The sequence below is a fragment of the Cervus canadensis genome, chromosome 31, assembly GCF_019320065.1.
Source record: "Cervus canadensis isolate Bull #8, Minnesota chromosome 31, ASM1932006v1, whole genome shotgun sequence".
Lineage (NCBI taxonomy): Eukaryota > Metazoa > Chordata > Mammalia > Artiodactyla > Cervidae > Cervus > Cervus canadensis.
The window spans coordinates 30,848,295-30,864,005 of NC_057416.1; the positions used below are offsets into that span (position 1 = coordinate 30,848,295).

Below are 15,711 nucleotides of genomic sequence, written 5' to 3' on the forward strand. Positions count from 1 at the left end.
GGGCCTCGCGGACGGACGAGCTGGCGAGGGGAGGGCGCCCTCTCGGGAGGGCGGGCGGGGGCTGGAGGCGGCGGCGGCGGCGCCGCGCCGAGCTGCCTCCATCCATGGCACGGAGCGGCGGCGGCGGCGGCGGCAGGAGCCCGGCGCGATCCGCTAGGTCCCAGCCCCGCGCAGAGAGAGCAGGCGACGCGGAGGGGCCCGGCCTTATCCGGCCCAGGCGCACGGCGCCGAGAGTCGGGCCGCGCCGCCGGGGGCCGCCCGCGCCTCGCTGACAGCCGCGCCCGCGTCCTCCCCGCCGGGGCGCTCGCCGGACATGCCCCCGGGGCGCGGCGGCGGGGACCCCGGGGCTCGCCTCCGCCCAGGGCCCCCCGCCCCGCCCTCGGGCGCCCCGGGCCCCCGCTGAGCACGCCTCCCGCCCGCCCGGATCCCTCCGGCCGGCGCGCAGACGGGCCCTGGCGCTGTGGGTCCCCGCGGGGCGATGGGCTGATGGGCGCCGCGGGACGCAGGATGCGGGGGGCGCCCGCCAGCCTGCTGCTGCGGCTGCTGCTGCCGTGGCTGCTGCTTTTGACGCCCGAGACTCGGGGCGCGCCCGGCTGCCCGGTCCCCATTCGCAGCTGCAAGTGCTCGGGGGAGCGGCCCAAGGGGCTCAGCGGCGGCTCCCCCAACCCGGCGCGCAGGAGGGTGGTGTGCGGCGGCGGGGACCTCCCGGAGCCTCCCGATCCCGGCCTTCTGCCGAACAGCACCGTTACCCTGTGAGTACCCTACTCGGGCCGGCCGGGCCCCAGTCCCGACGAGGGCACGACAGGAGACCAGACGGGAGGACTGGGGAATGGGGGACAGAGACGATGCCACCACTTCAGAGACTTCAGGCCTGAGTCCAGAAGCCGAGAAGGGAGGCTTGGGAGAAGCAGAGGAAAGATTAGGGATCCAGGCGTGGAAGGAGGGAGGAAGGAGCACTGGGGACGGATGCACCCCAAAGAGAGGCACTGCGGGGCTCCCACTCACCTGCACAGGTGAAGGGGAACGCGCGCTGGCGGGACGCCCAGACCCCTTGGCATTCTAGCCGGGGCTGGTGTTGCGGACTTCGGGGACCTGAGGTGGGTGGGATGGGAGGAAGGCTCAGCGGACATCGACTCCCGCGGCCCAGTAAGTGCCTGTGGTCGTTACCACCGCGGACGCTTCCCTGGCCGCACTGGGGGAGTTGCCCGGATTCACCCCGCGGGCCTGGATCCTCCAGATGGGGGCGCCCCATCCGACCCCGGAGCCTGCCAGCCCCGCTTGCCGCCCGTCTCTAGCTCAGTCAGGATGGTGGGTTCGGAAAAATGTCTATCCTTTGGGTGCACGCGCTTCTGATGTGAACGAGACCCCCCGGCGTCCCGATTCCTCTTGGGCCCCTGTCCCGCCGCGCGCATCTGTGAATTGACCTGCGCTCCTAGTCCTGCATCCCTTCCTCCTCTCTCCCTCCTCGGATGTGAAGACGAAGTGTGGCAGTTTCTCGATTGACTTCGCGCAAAGATCGCAGAGAAAGAAACCTGGCGGAGGGGAAGGAGGCTGCCTCCCAACCTCCCTCCGTCGTCCCGTTTCCCTTCTCAGCCCGGGCCTTATTAAGCCCTCATTGGCAACCGGTTCTGCCCGCCGCGCCACAACCCAACCCCCAGCCTCCCCGATGGGGGTCCGAGATCCCGGCACCCCGCAGGAGAATTAGCGACCGCTCCCCACCGCCGCGATTTCCTGCGGGGACCACGTGCTTGGAGCTCCACGCGCGCCGTGGAGTGGGGGCTCCGGCCCTGGCGGCGGCCCCTTCCTGTCCTGTCCTAGACCCAGCCTCCAAGCCACTTCCCCTTCCCTGTCCTCCTGACCCCGGTGGCGACCGTTTCCCCACCGCCCCTTGCCCTGGAGTTGGGAGCTGGCTCAGGGTCTATCCGATTGTGTCCAGAACAATACAGTAAGGACTCTGGTTGGGTGAGTTCAGAGGCTGTGCGCTTCCTGACAGGACACGACTGGTCAGCCTCTGACGTTGGCCGCCTGGCCTGGGGTGTGTGTGTGCCTGTGTGTGTTAGTGGGGTGGAAGCCGTGTCTCTCTGCTCTCTACCGGGTTCTCGCCACTCAGGGGATGGGGCCATGGCCTGGGAAGACAGCTGTGGCAGCTGATTCCCGCCCCCCTGAGAGTCCACTGGTGTGGAAGTGTCCAGACAGGCCTGGGCATTCCCCAGCCCACTCAGTTCTGGAGGAGAAAAATGCTTGCTGTGTGGAATGGTTGGGCCAGTGTGTCTGTGTGAGTCCCCGCTGGGTGATGAGAATTGAGCTCCAAGAGGGGTATGTGTGTGTCTGCCCTGGATCTTTCCGCCCTGCTCACACACATCTGCTGAGATTAGGGCATCCTAACATACTGACGGCAGAAAGAAGGGGAAAAACATTAAACGTGGTTTTGCAGTACATCTTAGAATGATTTGGCAACTAATGCTTTCCAGCCACGGCTAATTCCTGTGGACGCCACTCCAAGGAGACAGAGTGGGGTGAGAAGATACATTCTCAGCAAGAGAGATGCTAGGTGAAAAGATCTGGGGACAGGTTGCCAGTCAACAGGATCCCTAGCTCACCTTCCCATCCCTAACCATCCCCAGAGGAAGGGCCGCCCCCCTTTTGTCCCAGGCCACCGACCTACCTGGCTTAAGATACCTTCCAAAGAACAGCCTCCCACCCCTCAGCCAGGCTAGACATCTCTGCAGGGACAACGGACAGCACAGGCCAAGCTGGAGCAGCCCCTGAGAGCCCGCTGGCCCATCAGCCCGCCCTGGAGTGGGACTGGGACCAGCCACGGACATTTGCTTCAGAGACTACCCCACGGACTCCACCTAATCCAGATCCAGACTGCAACCCGTCCCCCAGGCTGGCTTCTAAAGGAAAAGAGCCCACATTCTCCTTCAGCAGAAGCTGGGCACAGATTCTCTTCTGGGGGCTCGGTCCCCCCAGTAAACCCATCCCTAGCCAGCATGCATCTCGAGGGAAGAAGGGCTGGGAAGGGGCTTCAGCCACTCCAGTCTGGCAGCAAAGGAAGGCAGAGAGCACAGAAACCTTCACATCCTCCCAAATGCCTTCCTCCTTTATTAGTTCCGCCCCCCCCCCCCCCGCCAAATTCCAAATTTCTCCTTTCCCCTTTCTGCCCATGACCTAGGGCAGACAATGGACTCAGGCCAGTAGCCTTTGCATTATAGCTTTCCCCTCTCTCCTCCCCTGTTCTTCTCCAGAATGGGCCGCCAGCTCTCAGTTCCCTCACACACTGCCCTGCCCATGTGGGTCCTGGGCGGGCAGGGGGAAAGTCAGGCCTCTACCTTGGGAAGCCTGGCAGGCTCTCTCGGCAGAGAAAGTACTAGATAAGGTGCCCGTCTGCAGCCAACCTCCAGGCTGATCAGGGGCAACCCTGTCAACAGAGCCGCTCACCTCCAGGGAAAACCCTTCCGCCCCCACCCTCTTATCTGCAGTCCCGCCTTCTGTTTTGCAGGCCCCTCTCTCCACCCTTGGCTTTTTTTTTTTTTCCTCTTTCCTCTAATGGATTTTCATTCGCAGTTTTTCCAGGAAAGTAGAACTCTTGGCTTTCTTCCTGATCCATCTGCCCACCCCACCCCCTAGTCTCACAGCTGGTCCAGGGGGCAGCTGTGGGCATGTCCCCACCACCCCACCCCGCCCCCAGCCCATAGCAGGAGCCTTTATGGGCCTCCCTTGAGGGGCAAGTTCTCTTGGGGGGAGTGACTTATCACAGGCAGGGGATGGAGACACAGACCACTGTGAGCCCCCTACTCACCCCTGGGCAGCAGCTGATGCGCCTGCCCTCTGATTCTGGGCTCTGGGAGTTACGGAGATGGGGAGAGTGGAGGGGGGGTGTTCAGGGATTCCACGAAGAGACTGATAATGGATAACTCTAGAAGGAAATCTCTGATGAGGACCTCCCAGGACCTCTGAGCAGGCCCTCAGAGGATACCTACCAGGCAGGGTCATAAGTTTCTGGGCCCCTGAGCCGAAAAGAGCCTTAGAGACCAGCGGGTCCAGCCCCTACATGAACATCTGACAGCTGAGCAAACTGAGGCCAGATGGGGAGAAGGCCACGTCTTGCCCAGAGCCTCACAGCTTAGCTGGCTCATGCCAGCGTCAGGATTAGCTGGTGGGGTTCCCCTCGTGTTCCTTTCAGGTGAGAGAGTGTGTTCACCTGGCTGGACTTGGGAGCCAAAGGACACAAAGGCTGATTTAGAAAACCCGGTTCCTTCCCAGCAGGACCCAGGCCCTTTTGACCTGGGAACATTCCCAGGCTGGGTGTGGATGGGAGGCAGGCATGGGACAGGGGATGAGCCCTCATCCACTCAGTCTGGAGGGTTGCCCACCACATAAGCTGCCCCCACAGGAGAGAAGGAGCTTGGGCCATGCAGATGTGCCTGGCGGTGGCGAGGGCCCTTTGCTGTGAGTTTGGTGGTCTTCAGAGCACCATGGGGCAGGGAGGCCCCTTCCCAGCCCTCCCCCGATCCCCTACCCCTGTGTGCCCTCCCTTCAGCGCCCCTGGCCCCAGCCGTGGGGTCCAGTTAGGGGGAGCTGGGGGCAAAGTGTGCCAACGGCCTGCAAGGAGCCCCGAGGGGAGGGGAGAGATGCTGGCTGGAGGGGCGGGCCCACGCGGCCTCCCCACCCCCTTCCCTTCCACCCTCTTTCCCCCATATGGTTCTCATAAGGTCTGGGCTCAGAGACAGCAGCCAGAGGAAGTGGCTGTGTACAGAGAGCTTTTGTGCGGGAGAGGAGGGGGAGGGGGAGGGAGCAAGGAGAAAGGAGGGAAGGAAGGAAAGGAGGGAAGAGGCTGGGGACTCCAGCACACTCTCCCCTCAGGGGGGCTCTGGGACCCCCCCCCCTCGCTTGTCTGAAGTGAGGGGCCCAGAAGAAATCCTCGTGCCTCCCTGACTCTCCCCTGACCGCCTCCTGGACTTGCTGGAGGCCACCAGAGCCCAGGTTCCAGGACTCATCAGCCCTTCCTGGAGATGTTAGGAACCCGTAGGTGCAGGGCCCAGGGTCTCACCTCAGAAGCATTAGGCAGACAGCGGAGCCATCCATGCTTCGCTGGGTTGAGTCCTTCTTGCACCGGAGATGGTGAACCTAAAATTCAACCCCCATTCATCCCCGAGTGGGGCCAGGACTCAGAATGGGTTATTTACAGAATTATTCAGAGCCCGTGCAAGAACCCAGACACTCCTGACCCCCCCAAGGAAGTCTGTTTTTGCTACTTCGGCTCACCCCTCCGGGCTGGGCTTTCAGGGGATGGGGAGGTGGGCTGGGATGCGATCCTTAGTCCTGGTGAGTCTGAGAATTTACCCCAAAGGCACAGGCAAACCAGTGTAATTTGAACCTCACCATAAATTGACCCTTAAATTTGGGGTCATGTTTTTAAAGGGAGCGAGTGTTCCTAAGTTTATGCCACATGGGAGTCATTGGGGTAAGAACTCTTTCCTGAAGGAGAAAAAGTTTCAGCCACCTCTGAGTTGATCTCCATGCTTCCATTCCGGCAAGCATGTCATCCCCAAAGCCCAGAGAGGGGAGGCAAGTTCCCCAAGGCCACACAGCCTGGACTGAGACCCCCCTTCACTCCCCCCCACACCCCTGCAGTAGAGCCTTGGCCTCCAGGGGCCCAGACGGAGAGCAGGGGAGGGGAGGGGAGGGAAATGGCCCTGGGCTGGGGAACCAGAAGGAAAATCCGGTTGATGGCTAAGACAGGGCTGTTCAGAGGGGCTGTTTATTTTCATTCCCCCAGCCCAGCCGCTCTGTTCTATTTAGAGCTCAGACACTGACAGGACAAAGCTGCCTCCTCCCCTTCCTCCCTCCTCCTCCTCCTCCTCCGGGGGGCCCCCATCCTTCCCAAACTCCAGAACATTCCTTTGCTTTTAGGACTGGGTGATGGGGGTGGGGGAGCAGAGACACTGCAACTGTAGCTAACACCAGCCTCTCAGGACACCGCTTTCCCAGCCCTGGGAGTGGGGAGAGGCCGGCTGGGGGAGACAGGGGTGTGCAAGATGGATGGGGCCAGGTGAGGGGCAGGGGACAGTCTGTCACGGAGGAGCAAGGAACCGGCTGGAGGGAGCAGCCCGGGAGGGAGTTCCAGCCTGAGCTCGAGGGCCTAGACGTCTCCCAGCTGGAAAGCAAAGAGGAGGTCGAGAGCCCCCACCTCCGGCTTCTCTCCCTCCCGCTCCGCCACCCCCCACCCCCCAACCCCCCGCCCCCAGGGCGCTTCGCCTGCTGGGAGCTGTGTGTTGGAGCAGAAACTCTAGACTTCAGGAGACTCAGGGTGGGAAAAGCCGTCACACTGAGGAGTGGGCGTTTCCAGTCCAGACCCTTCTTTTCCTAAGAAAGCACCCCAATTGCAGCTGACCTGCCCAAGGTCACCCAACTCCCAGCCGGATCCCTTGACTCCAGGTCCTGGTCAACCCCCTGTTCCCACATTGACCAATCAGAGCCGTCCTCCCTGGGGACCAGGCAGGGAGATAACCAATCTGCTTCCTCCATGTGGGGCACCCACCCACGCTGATACACGTGTGCTTAGGGGACCACTGGGCAACATCACTGCACAGAGGACTTGCTGGGGAAGTGGAGGCAAAAAGGAAACTGCCTCCTGAGTTGGGAAAACTGGGGGTTCATGGACCACCCCCACTTCACCTGGAGCTCTGCCCCACCAGACGCCCACCCACCGAGTCTGACAGTTGCGTGTGCTGTGTGTCTGCCCTCCCGTGCCAGGGGTCCATAGAGAGCTGGTCTCTGCCCTCAGGGGCCTTGCAGTCTCACTGTAGAGGCTGGATACAGGCTCACAAAGCAGACAGAAGTGGAGCCTCCAGGTTCCCAAGGAGAATCTCTGGAGTGGAAGGATTAAAGGACTAATTGATACTTAGGTGTAAAAGACTGCTAACAGATCCTTTCAGGTTTATTTGGGGTTTTTTGTGTTTTTTTTGTATTTTAAAAAAAAACCCACTTTCTTTGCCTAAAAGTCTGAGTCCCCAGTGGTGAGATTTTAGGCCGTGTCTGCAGGAAGTGTGATTGGGAGTAAGTTCCCAGCTTCCTGAAACCAAGTGGACACAGCTACATAAATAGTCCACCTTATCTGACACACCTTCTTCCACCTTCCCTGAGTGGGAAATGGTAGACATCAGGTCTCATTTGTGTTTGCAGTGCTGGTGTGTTCCCTAGGGCCCAGCACATGGCAAGTGTTCATGTAAGATTGGTGTTGTTCCCCAGGGCCCAGCAAACAGCAAGTGTTCATGGAGGATTGGTGTGTTCCCCAGGGCCCAGCACACAGTAGGTGTTCATGGAGGATTGGTGTGTTCCCCAGGGCCCAGCACACAGTAGGTGTTCATGGAGGATTGGTGTGTTCCCCGGGGCCCAGCACACAGTAGGTGTTCATGGAGGATTGGTGTGTTCCCCGGGGCCCAGCACACAGTAGGTGTTCATGGAGGATTGGTGTGTTCCCCGGGGCCCAGCACACAGTAGGTGTTCATGGAGGATTGGTGTTGTTCCCCAGGGCCCAGCACACAGTAGGTGTTCATGGAGGATTGGTGTGTCCCCCGGGGCCCAGCACACAGCAGGTGTTCATGGAGGATTGGTGTTGTTCCCCGGGGCCCAGCACACAGCAGGTGTTCATGGAGGATTGGTGTGTTCCCCAGGGCCCAGCACACAGTAGGTGTTCATGGAGGATTGGTGTTGTTCCCCAGGGCCCAGCACACAGTAGGTGTTCATGGAGGATTGGTGTGTCCCCTGGGGCCCAGCACACAGCAGGTGTTCATGGAGGATTGGTGTGCTCCCCAGGGCCCAGCACCCAGTAGGTGTTCATGGAGGATTGGTGTGCTCCCCAGGGCCCAGCACACAGTAGGTGTTCATGGAGGATTGGTGTGTTCCCCAGGGCCCAGCACACAGTAGGTGTTCATGGAGGACTGGTGTTTCCCCCGGGGCCCAGCACACAGCAGGTGTTCATGTAGGATTGAATAATGAGTGAGTGGACGCCCAGGGGTAAATGTTTACAACAGGTTCAATTCCAGTGCTGGGGGCTCCCACATCCCCTCAAGGCATATCAACTACCCACCGTGAACAGTTGTAGGTTCGCCTTCTCCAGTTTCTTGGTTTCTGCCTGCTGATCGCCAAGATGCAGTGCCCTTGCAGAGAGGGCAGGTTAGAGAAGAGGACCATGGAAAGGCCCCGTGTGGAGGAGCCATTGCAAGACAATTTTCCCTCTTGACCTTGACCTCAGGCCCTGCCTGGACAGCTCAGCTTCAAGGCTGAGGTCAGAGGCTGTCTCAGGACATGGCCCTCTAAAGCCTGGGGAGAAGAGGCCCCAGCTGGGTGACCTCCTAGCCAGTAGGTGTTCAGGGCTGACCGAACAGTCTTCTGGCCAAGGGAAGGATGGCAGGAGGTCTGGGACTGCTGTGTGTCCTCTCCAGCTCCTCTATGCCCTGCAGTCAGGCTCCGTGGACATGGGCACAGCCTTTAGGCAAAGGTATGTGTCAGAGCTGGGCCGGTGGACCAGAGGCAGTCTCACATTTGGAGGCCCCATTGTCCCATCAGTCGTGCTAAACTGCACCCACATCCTTCATGAAACTGAACAATGATTGCTAATTGGCATAATACAACATTTGGTAGTTCTGTAGTTAAACCTTCGTTCATTTACATTTGTAGCATTTATATTCAGTAGTGATTTTTTTTTTAGCTTTTAGATGCCCTTGAGGGCCTGGAAATGCTCCAAGGCCCTGGGTACTGTGCCCACAGGAGGGGGGTTAGGGGAGGTGGGAGAATGGTCTCACATTGATAGTTACGAGCCTGGGGCCCTTCTCACGTCAGCAAGCCGACCACCCTGCTCCCCGCACTGACGGTCTCCCAAAGACACGGCCAAGGTGCCAGCAGCAGCTGTTGGCAACGGGGCCCTCCCAGCCCAGAGGACCCTGGCAGCGGCCTGCATTCCAGGCTCAGGATTCCTGGAGAGCGTGGGGCCATGGCGTGTGTGTGTGTGTGTGTGTGTGTGTGTGTGTGCTGAGTCGGGTGGGGGCTGGGAGGACATGTGTGACTCTTCTTGCACGTGTGAGACCCCTTTGGTGCAGGCATGTGCTGGCCCCACGCCTCACGGAGCGGGGCCCACGGGACCCCTACAGGCTCATCTTGGACGTCGGGCCGGAATCTGGCGAGTTCTTGCGGCTGCCCGGAGGCCACAGGGCCCCAGCCGACTCCAGCCACTCGCTCCTGTGGCCTCCAGCCTCATTAGCAGTAATGCTGCTTGCTCCTCTTCCTTAAAATAGGACCCGAGTGTGGAGACAGTTCTGGAATGGACGCCGTGTGTCCCTCTCCTTGGCCGGGTTTCAGATTCTGGGGTAGAGAACAGGGGCCTCCAGGGACTGGCCCCCCTTCCTGTGAAAATGTGACCCTGGGTGGTAGTCGGGGGCGGGGGGAGGGAGGAAGAAGTTGAGGATGTTGGGCTGGGCCAGCCCAAGAGGCAAGTGGCGTGGTTGGGAAGTTGGGAGGAAAGCCCACCTCATAGGCACCCTGAGCTGTGGCTGGGGAGGCTGCTGATGCCGATGCTGTTGGGAGAGCGGGGTGGCTGAGGGTGTTAGGAAGGAGGGGTCAAGACTGCACCGTGTCTGCGACTCTGGACAGAAGCGTGGGGCCGCCCTGCCTGTTTGCCTCCCGTGGGAGCCGAGTGTGGTGGGAACATTTTGCTTCCTAATGGGTGAGGCTGTGTGTGTGTGTGTGTGTGTGTGTGTCTGTGTCTGTGTGTGTGTGTTTCGTTTACCCCCATAAGCAGCCTTGTGACTGCCAGCTTCCTACCTCCCCCAAACGCAGTCCCAAATTCCTGGCCAGACACACAAGGGGCACCTCCAAAGAACTGAACCCGCAGGCACCGTTATTTCAGTCCCCACGCTCTGGGACGGACATAAAATCTCCTCCGCCCGATCTAGGTTGTTAAGACTAAAAGATCCAGTCTTGGGTACTTGGGGGCTAAACCATAAAGGTACTGGTGACGTCTTTCCAAGAACTGGAGATGTGGCAAGAGGGGTCCATTGGAGGGGGGAGATGCAGTGATGTTGGCCTGGGGTCCCCACTTCTGTGAGTGGCTTAGAGGGTGGGGGATCAGGACAGCATATTCTCGAACACAAGAGAAAAAAAAAAAATCTCATTTCAAGACTGTCCAGGCTGGGAGTTTGCCCTGGGCTAGCCCAGCCGGCCGCATGGGCTGCAGCCAACCCCGCTCCCGCGCCACCACTGTTCCCTCTCCTCCCCAGCCCACAGAGGCCGCTTCAGCCCACAGGGAGCCAGGAGGGAGCTCTTCTGGACCAGAGGCTCAGCCTCACTTGCCTCGGTCACTGGGCCCCATCCTTTGCTCTGCTCTCAGGCCACACACACACAGACACACACACACACACACACACGCACACAGCACCCCAGCTGCCTCAGGATCTCCCCAGCAGCCCAGACTTCCTCGTGCGGGGCGGTGCTGGCTACAAGCAGACTAAGTCAGGAATGAGGGTTAAGGTCAGCAGCCCCATGTGGCCTCCGAGTACTTGCAGTGTGACTGGTCTGAATTAAGTTGTGCTGGAAAAGGACAGTGCACACCAGATTCCAAGACAGTACAAAAGGGAGGAAAATAGTTCGTTCATAATTTTTGTTATGTATACAATTTTTATTTTGTATTTATAATATATAAGTATATAAAATATATATGTAATATTTTCTATTTATAACACAATTATATGTTTGTAATATATAATTATATATTTATAATACATAATAACATATTTATTACATGTTGAAATGATAACATTTTGGATGCACTGGGGTAAAGTCTATTATTAAGATTAACTTAATTTTTAACTTTTAAAAAGTGTGGCTGCTAGAACGTTCTGAATTACATATGCAGCTGGCGTTGTACTTCTGTTGACTGACTCTGGGTTAAATTTGGGGTGTGTGGAAGGTGTTCAAGGGTTAAAAGCTAAAGATTCTGGGGAATGTGGGGTACCTACTCCCCAACACTTCTTCTAGACTTGTCTGGATGGGTTTCTCCAGTTAGGATCCTGAGTTTTAATATCAGGGATTTGGGAGTTGGAGACTTTTTTTTTTTTGAGTTGGAGACTTTTTAAATTTTCTGTTTTCAATTCAGCAATCTTGAAACAAAAATCTTTTGCTGATAATTTTGAGAAAATTGTTTCTTAGAAGGTATTTTCATAGCGTAAGATTTTCATTCCTAAGATCAGCATTTCTCAAACTGGGATCCACAGATATATTTGCAGGATATAAAACAGCTTTCCCCTCCCTTTAACAGGTCCGTACGCCACTCAAGCTTGGCAGTGTTCTCAGGCTTCCCCCTTGGTGCTCTGGGCTGTGATAACCTGGCTTCCCCATTCCTCTGTCCTTCCATACCCCTGACCTCTCCCTGTGCCCCCCACCCCCGTCAGCATCCTAATCTGTCTTCCTCCCAAGACCCAGGCAGGAGTCATCCCTGGAGAGACCTTGGGGTGGGGAGGCTGAAACAGATGCCCTTTCTCACCCTCCTCCTGGTATTTCAGGATCTCTCCCCCACATAAGGATACTGAGGGGTCCTCTCGCGTTTTTTGACAGTTAATGCAATCTCTGAGCCTCAGACCCTGAGGCTGTATGAAGGAATGAGGTGCAGATGATGAGGGGCAGGTTTGGATTTAAAACTCACACTATCAAGAGCCTGTCACCACCAAGGGGGCGACCCCAGCCCCGCCAGACCCTTAGAGCCGTAAGAACTGACAATATTATTTACAATCAGCCACCATAGGTAATGGGAAATAAAACCGTCCTTGGGAAGATCGCCTGGAGGAGGAAATGGCAACCCACTCCAGTATTATTGCCTGGGAAATCCCATGGACAGAAGAGCCTGGTGGGCTACAGTCCGTGGAATCACAAAGAGTCAGACACAACTTGGCGACTAAATGAAACAAAAACAAACCCATAAAATGAGAATAAAGGGGTTCAAGAAAGTTCTAAGTATTCATCTGATGACTACTGTGATGTGCTTTTTGAAATATCAAGGGGTGTGTGTGTGTGTGTGAAACACTTTGGAAACACAGCACTTCCCCGGAACCCATCCACACGGTCACTGCGGATGACTCGGTGGAGAGACAGTGAGGCAGGGTCCAGGAGGGGAGTAGGGGCCTCTCTGCAGAGCGGAGAAAGCAGGGAAGGAGATGAGCTGTCCACCTCTTTCCCTTGACCCACAAAGCCCCTCCTGCCCATGCCTCCAATCCGGCCACCGTCTGTCCTCCACGTGCCCCTTGAACTTGGAGTAGCACAGATGTCTGGCGTCCTCTCACTGTCAGGCTGGTGTGTGCACCCACCCACTTCCAGGAGGCTGTGCGCAGAGCTCCCACAGCCCTTCTCATGCGCAGTCCCTGCCCCCTGCCCTCTCTCTTACTGTCCAGCCCAGAGGCTGCCCACTGGCGAGGCGGCCAGAGGCCTGCCCCTCTGGCCTTCCCAGGTCTGCTCTCCACCGCTCAGAGCAAAGATGGGAAACCCTTTGCAAGAACTTGGTCTGAGAAGCTCATAAAGCCTTTTTTTTTTTTTTTTTTTTGGTCTCACATGGCATGTAGGATCTTAGTTCCCCGACCAGGGATCGAACCCATGCCCCCTATAGTGGAAGCGTGGAGTCTTAAACTCTGGACCACCAGGGAAGGTCCCTCATTAAAGCTTTTTAATAAGCAATTAACTCAAGGGATGAGCCCTTTGGCTGGTCTGGAACTCTCTCCTCCCAGCGGGGAGCCTGGCAGAGAAAGACTGAGTGGGTGGGCAGAGTGGGTTCCGTCAGGAGCTTGGGGCCCCCTTTCCGCCTCCCGCCAGTACAAACGAATAAATAAACAAAGACTCAGAGGCAGAGCCTGAGGCCTGGGCTCCCCGGGGGGCCAGTTTCTGGTCAAGGTTGTAGACAGGCTTAGGGACCCATGGGCACTGTGTTCCTCTGAGTAGGGGGCCTTTGAGGGCAGGAAGGGAGGGGTCCCCTTCTGGTAAGGCCCTCAGCTCCCAGAGTGATGGGGACCCCACAGAAGGGCAATCCTTTTCACTTGCCCCCACACCTACTGGGCTTCTTGTTCTACTTGCCAGACTTTTCTCCCCATCACTGTCCTCAGGTCAAGGCGGATGGCTCGAGCAAGACAGAGCTATCGGGGGGGTGGGGGTGGGGAAGGGGGTGCTGTGGGCTTGGCCCGGTGATTCCCAGGTGGAAACAGCGTGGCGTGCTTGCTTATATAGAGCCCAAGTCAGATCCAGGCTGTGGGATCCCAGGCAGGTTGACACTTCCAAGCTGGGGCTCAGTGGGCTGACTATATTCTGCCCGAGCTATCGGCTGGCTCCTCCCCGTGGTCTCCTGGAGCCCAGGGTGGGGCTGCTCCTTGCACAACTTCAGGGGGGCGCCACTTACACGGAAGGCAACCTTCTCCCATCTCTGTTCTCCTCGGTCCTCCAGGCTCTTGAGCAACAACAAGATCACCGGCCTCCGGAGCGGAGCCTTCCTGGGACTGTCCCTGCTGGAGAAATTGTAAGCACTCGGGCAGGGTGGGCCAGGGAGGATGAGGGGTGCTAACTGCTAAGGGGCTCCGCAACCCAGAACCTGCTGGCCGAGCAGGGCCCAGAGTCAGACTTGACCACCAAGCGGAGGTCAGAGGGGCTGGTCTGGGAAAGAGAGACCTGCTCCCTCCCCGGGGACAGCAGAGAGGCCTGGGGACACCTCGCTGGTCCAGGCAGGGGTGTGGCTGTGGGAAGCTCATTAACGCTCTTTAATGAGCAATTAGCTCCAAGGGCCGAGCCCCTTAACTGGCCAGAAGCCACCGCCCCCTCCCAGCTGGGGGCCCAGCAGAGGGAGGGTTTAGTGTGACTGGGGCCTCTTTCCTGCTTCCCTAAACACAAGCAATAAACAAAGCTCCCAGGGCCCAGAGTCCTGGCCAAGGGTGGGGACAGCGGGTCACATCCAATTCTCCCGCTCCATGTTCCCCTACCACCCTGATTGCTATTGCATCAGCTGCCCTATGGGGCTGGAGGTGGTGGTGGGGTCTTCGGTTGGCAAGGGTCCTGCTAGCCCAAGAGAAGCTCCTTCCCCGAGTTGGGGACCTGCCTCCATCACGGGCAAAGTCCATGCCAAAGGAGAGGATTGAATCAAGCCCTCTCTCAGATCCCCGTTCAGTTGGCAGTGTCCGATCCACGGCCTGTACAACAGCTTTGGGTCCTGTCTTCTCCACGGGACACCTGGGCCTCCTGTCCCCACTGGAGCCGGACCCTTTCTAGCTTCCCCATCTCCAAGCCCCCCTGTCTCCCATCTCTGCTCCCACCCACTGGGCATTCCCAAGGCTTCCAGCAGGGCCCTGTCCCCTCCAGTACCATTTCGCCTAAAAAGCTTAGATCAGAGCGATGGAGGCTACTCAAGGATGAGGCAGACGCCTGCTCTCAAAGAGCCAAAGAGATTACCGTTTCGTGAGACCACAGACCATGCCATATATAGAAAAATGAAGCAGGTCGGGGTTTCTGTGAAGTCCAAAGGAGGGATCAGGGAAGGCTAGAAAGTTCAAGGGTAGTAGAGAAGCAGTATCTACATGACATCTTTATCTGGGACAACAATCTCATGAGATTATCTCTATGACACCCACTTCTCAGGAGAAGGGCAAGCCCCTCTCCCAGTCCTCCTGGGGCTCCGGGACAGCTTGGTGGCCTGGCTGGGCTCGTGGGGGTGCCAAGGCAGAGCGTGTTCCGTGTGATCTGGGCATCTTGGAGTTGGGAGGGGTCCCGGGATGCTGGCCGCGAACACACATAGCCATGACCAGTCCTGCTGACCATCTGCTCCAACAGGGAGGTAGGGCTGCCACCAAACCCCTTTTTGAAAAGACTCATTAGGGACTTCCCTGGCAGTCCAGTGGTTGAGACTCTAGGCGTCCACTGCAGGGGGCACGGATTTGATCCCTGCTCAGGGAAGTAAGATCCCGCATGCCAAGTGATGCAGCCAAAAATTAAAAATAAGTTAAAAAAAACACTCGTGGAGATGGAAATGGCAACCCACTCCCCTGTTCTTGCCTGGGAAATCTCACGAACAGAGGAGCCTGGCAGGGTAGAGTCCATGGGGGTCTCAAAGAGTTGGATATGACTTGGCAACTAAAAGATAACAACAAATATGCATTTTACAGTTATTTTCTCACACAGAGTATTTTTTTTTAAAAAACAAAATGTTTTATTAATTAAAAAAAAAAAGAAAACTTTGTATAAAAGCAAAAAAAAGCAAAATGCTCATTAGGTACCAACAAAAAGGGAAAGATTTTCTCTCCCAGGAGCCGCTAAGCACTCGGGAGCTATAATTCCTATGCTCAGCCCAGGTCTTAAAGGGCTGAATTGCCAGAAACCAGATGCTCTCTCCAGGGATCTTTTGGAGAAAGACTAACCGCAGAAGCATCTGGAAGCCTCTCGGACATCCTTCCAGCTTTACTGTCTTGCCTCATCAGCCCCAGACATCCTGGGTCTGCCCGCTTGCTGGGTCTGCCAGGTCATTCTTCAATCCCAGGAGGGTATATTTTCTGATGAAGATGAGAAGATGGCCTTCTCCCCTACACCCCATGCAAACCTACAGTACCCACGGGGACCTGGATCACTGCACTGCAGGTGCATTCAAACCATGGTGAAAGTGAAAGTGAGGTCGCTCAGTTGTGTCCGACTGTT

General features: G+C 57.4%; 1 protein-coding gene across 1 annotated transcript in view; it reads left to right on the plus strand.

Moving 5' to 3' along the window:
- Positions 1–337: 337 nt before the first annotated feature.
- The window catches only part of ADGRA2 (adhesion G protein-coupled receptor A2), a 36,623-nt gene continuing 21,249 nt past the window's right edge, over positions 338–15,711 (plus strand). Inside the window, exons 1-2 of the mRNA XM_043454489.1 lie at positions 338–752; positions 13,481–13,552. Coding sequence (XP_043310424.1) covers positions 487–752; positions 13,481–13,552 — 338 coding nt within the window. The 5' untranslated portion in view covers positions 338–486. The remainder of the gene's footprint in view (positions 753–13,480; positions 13,553–15,711) is intronic.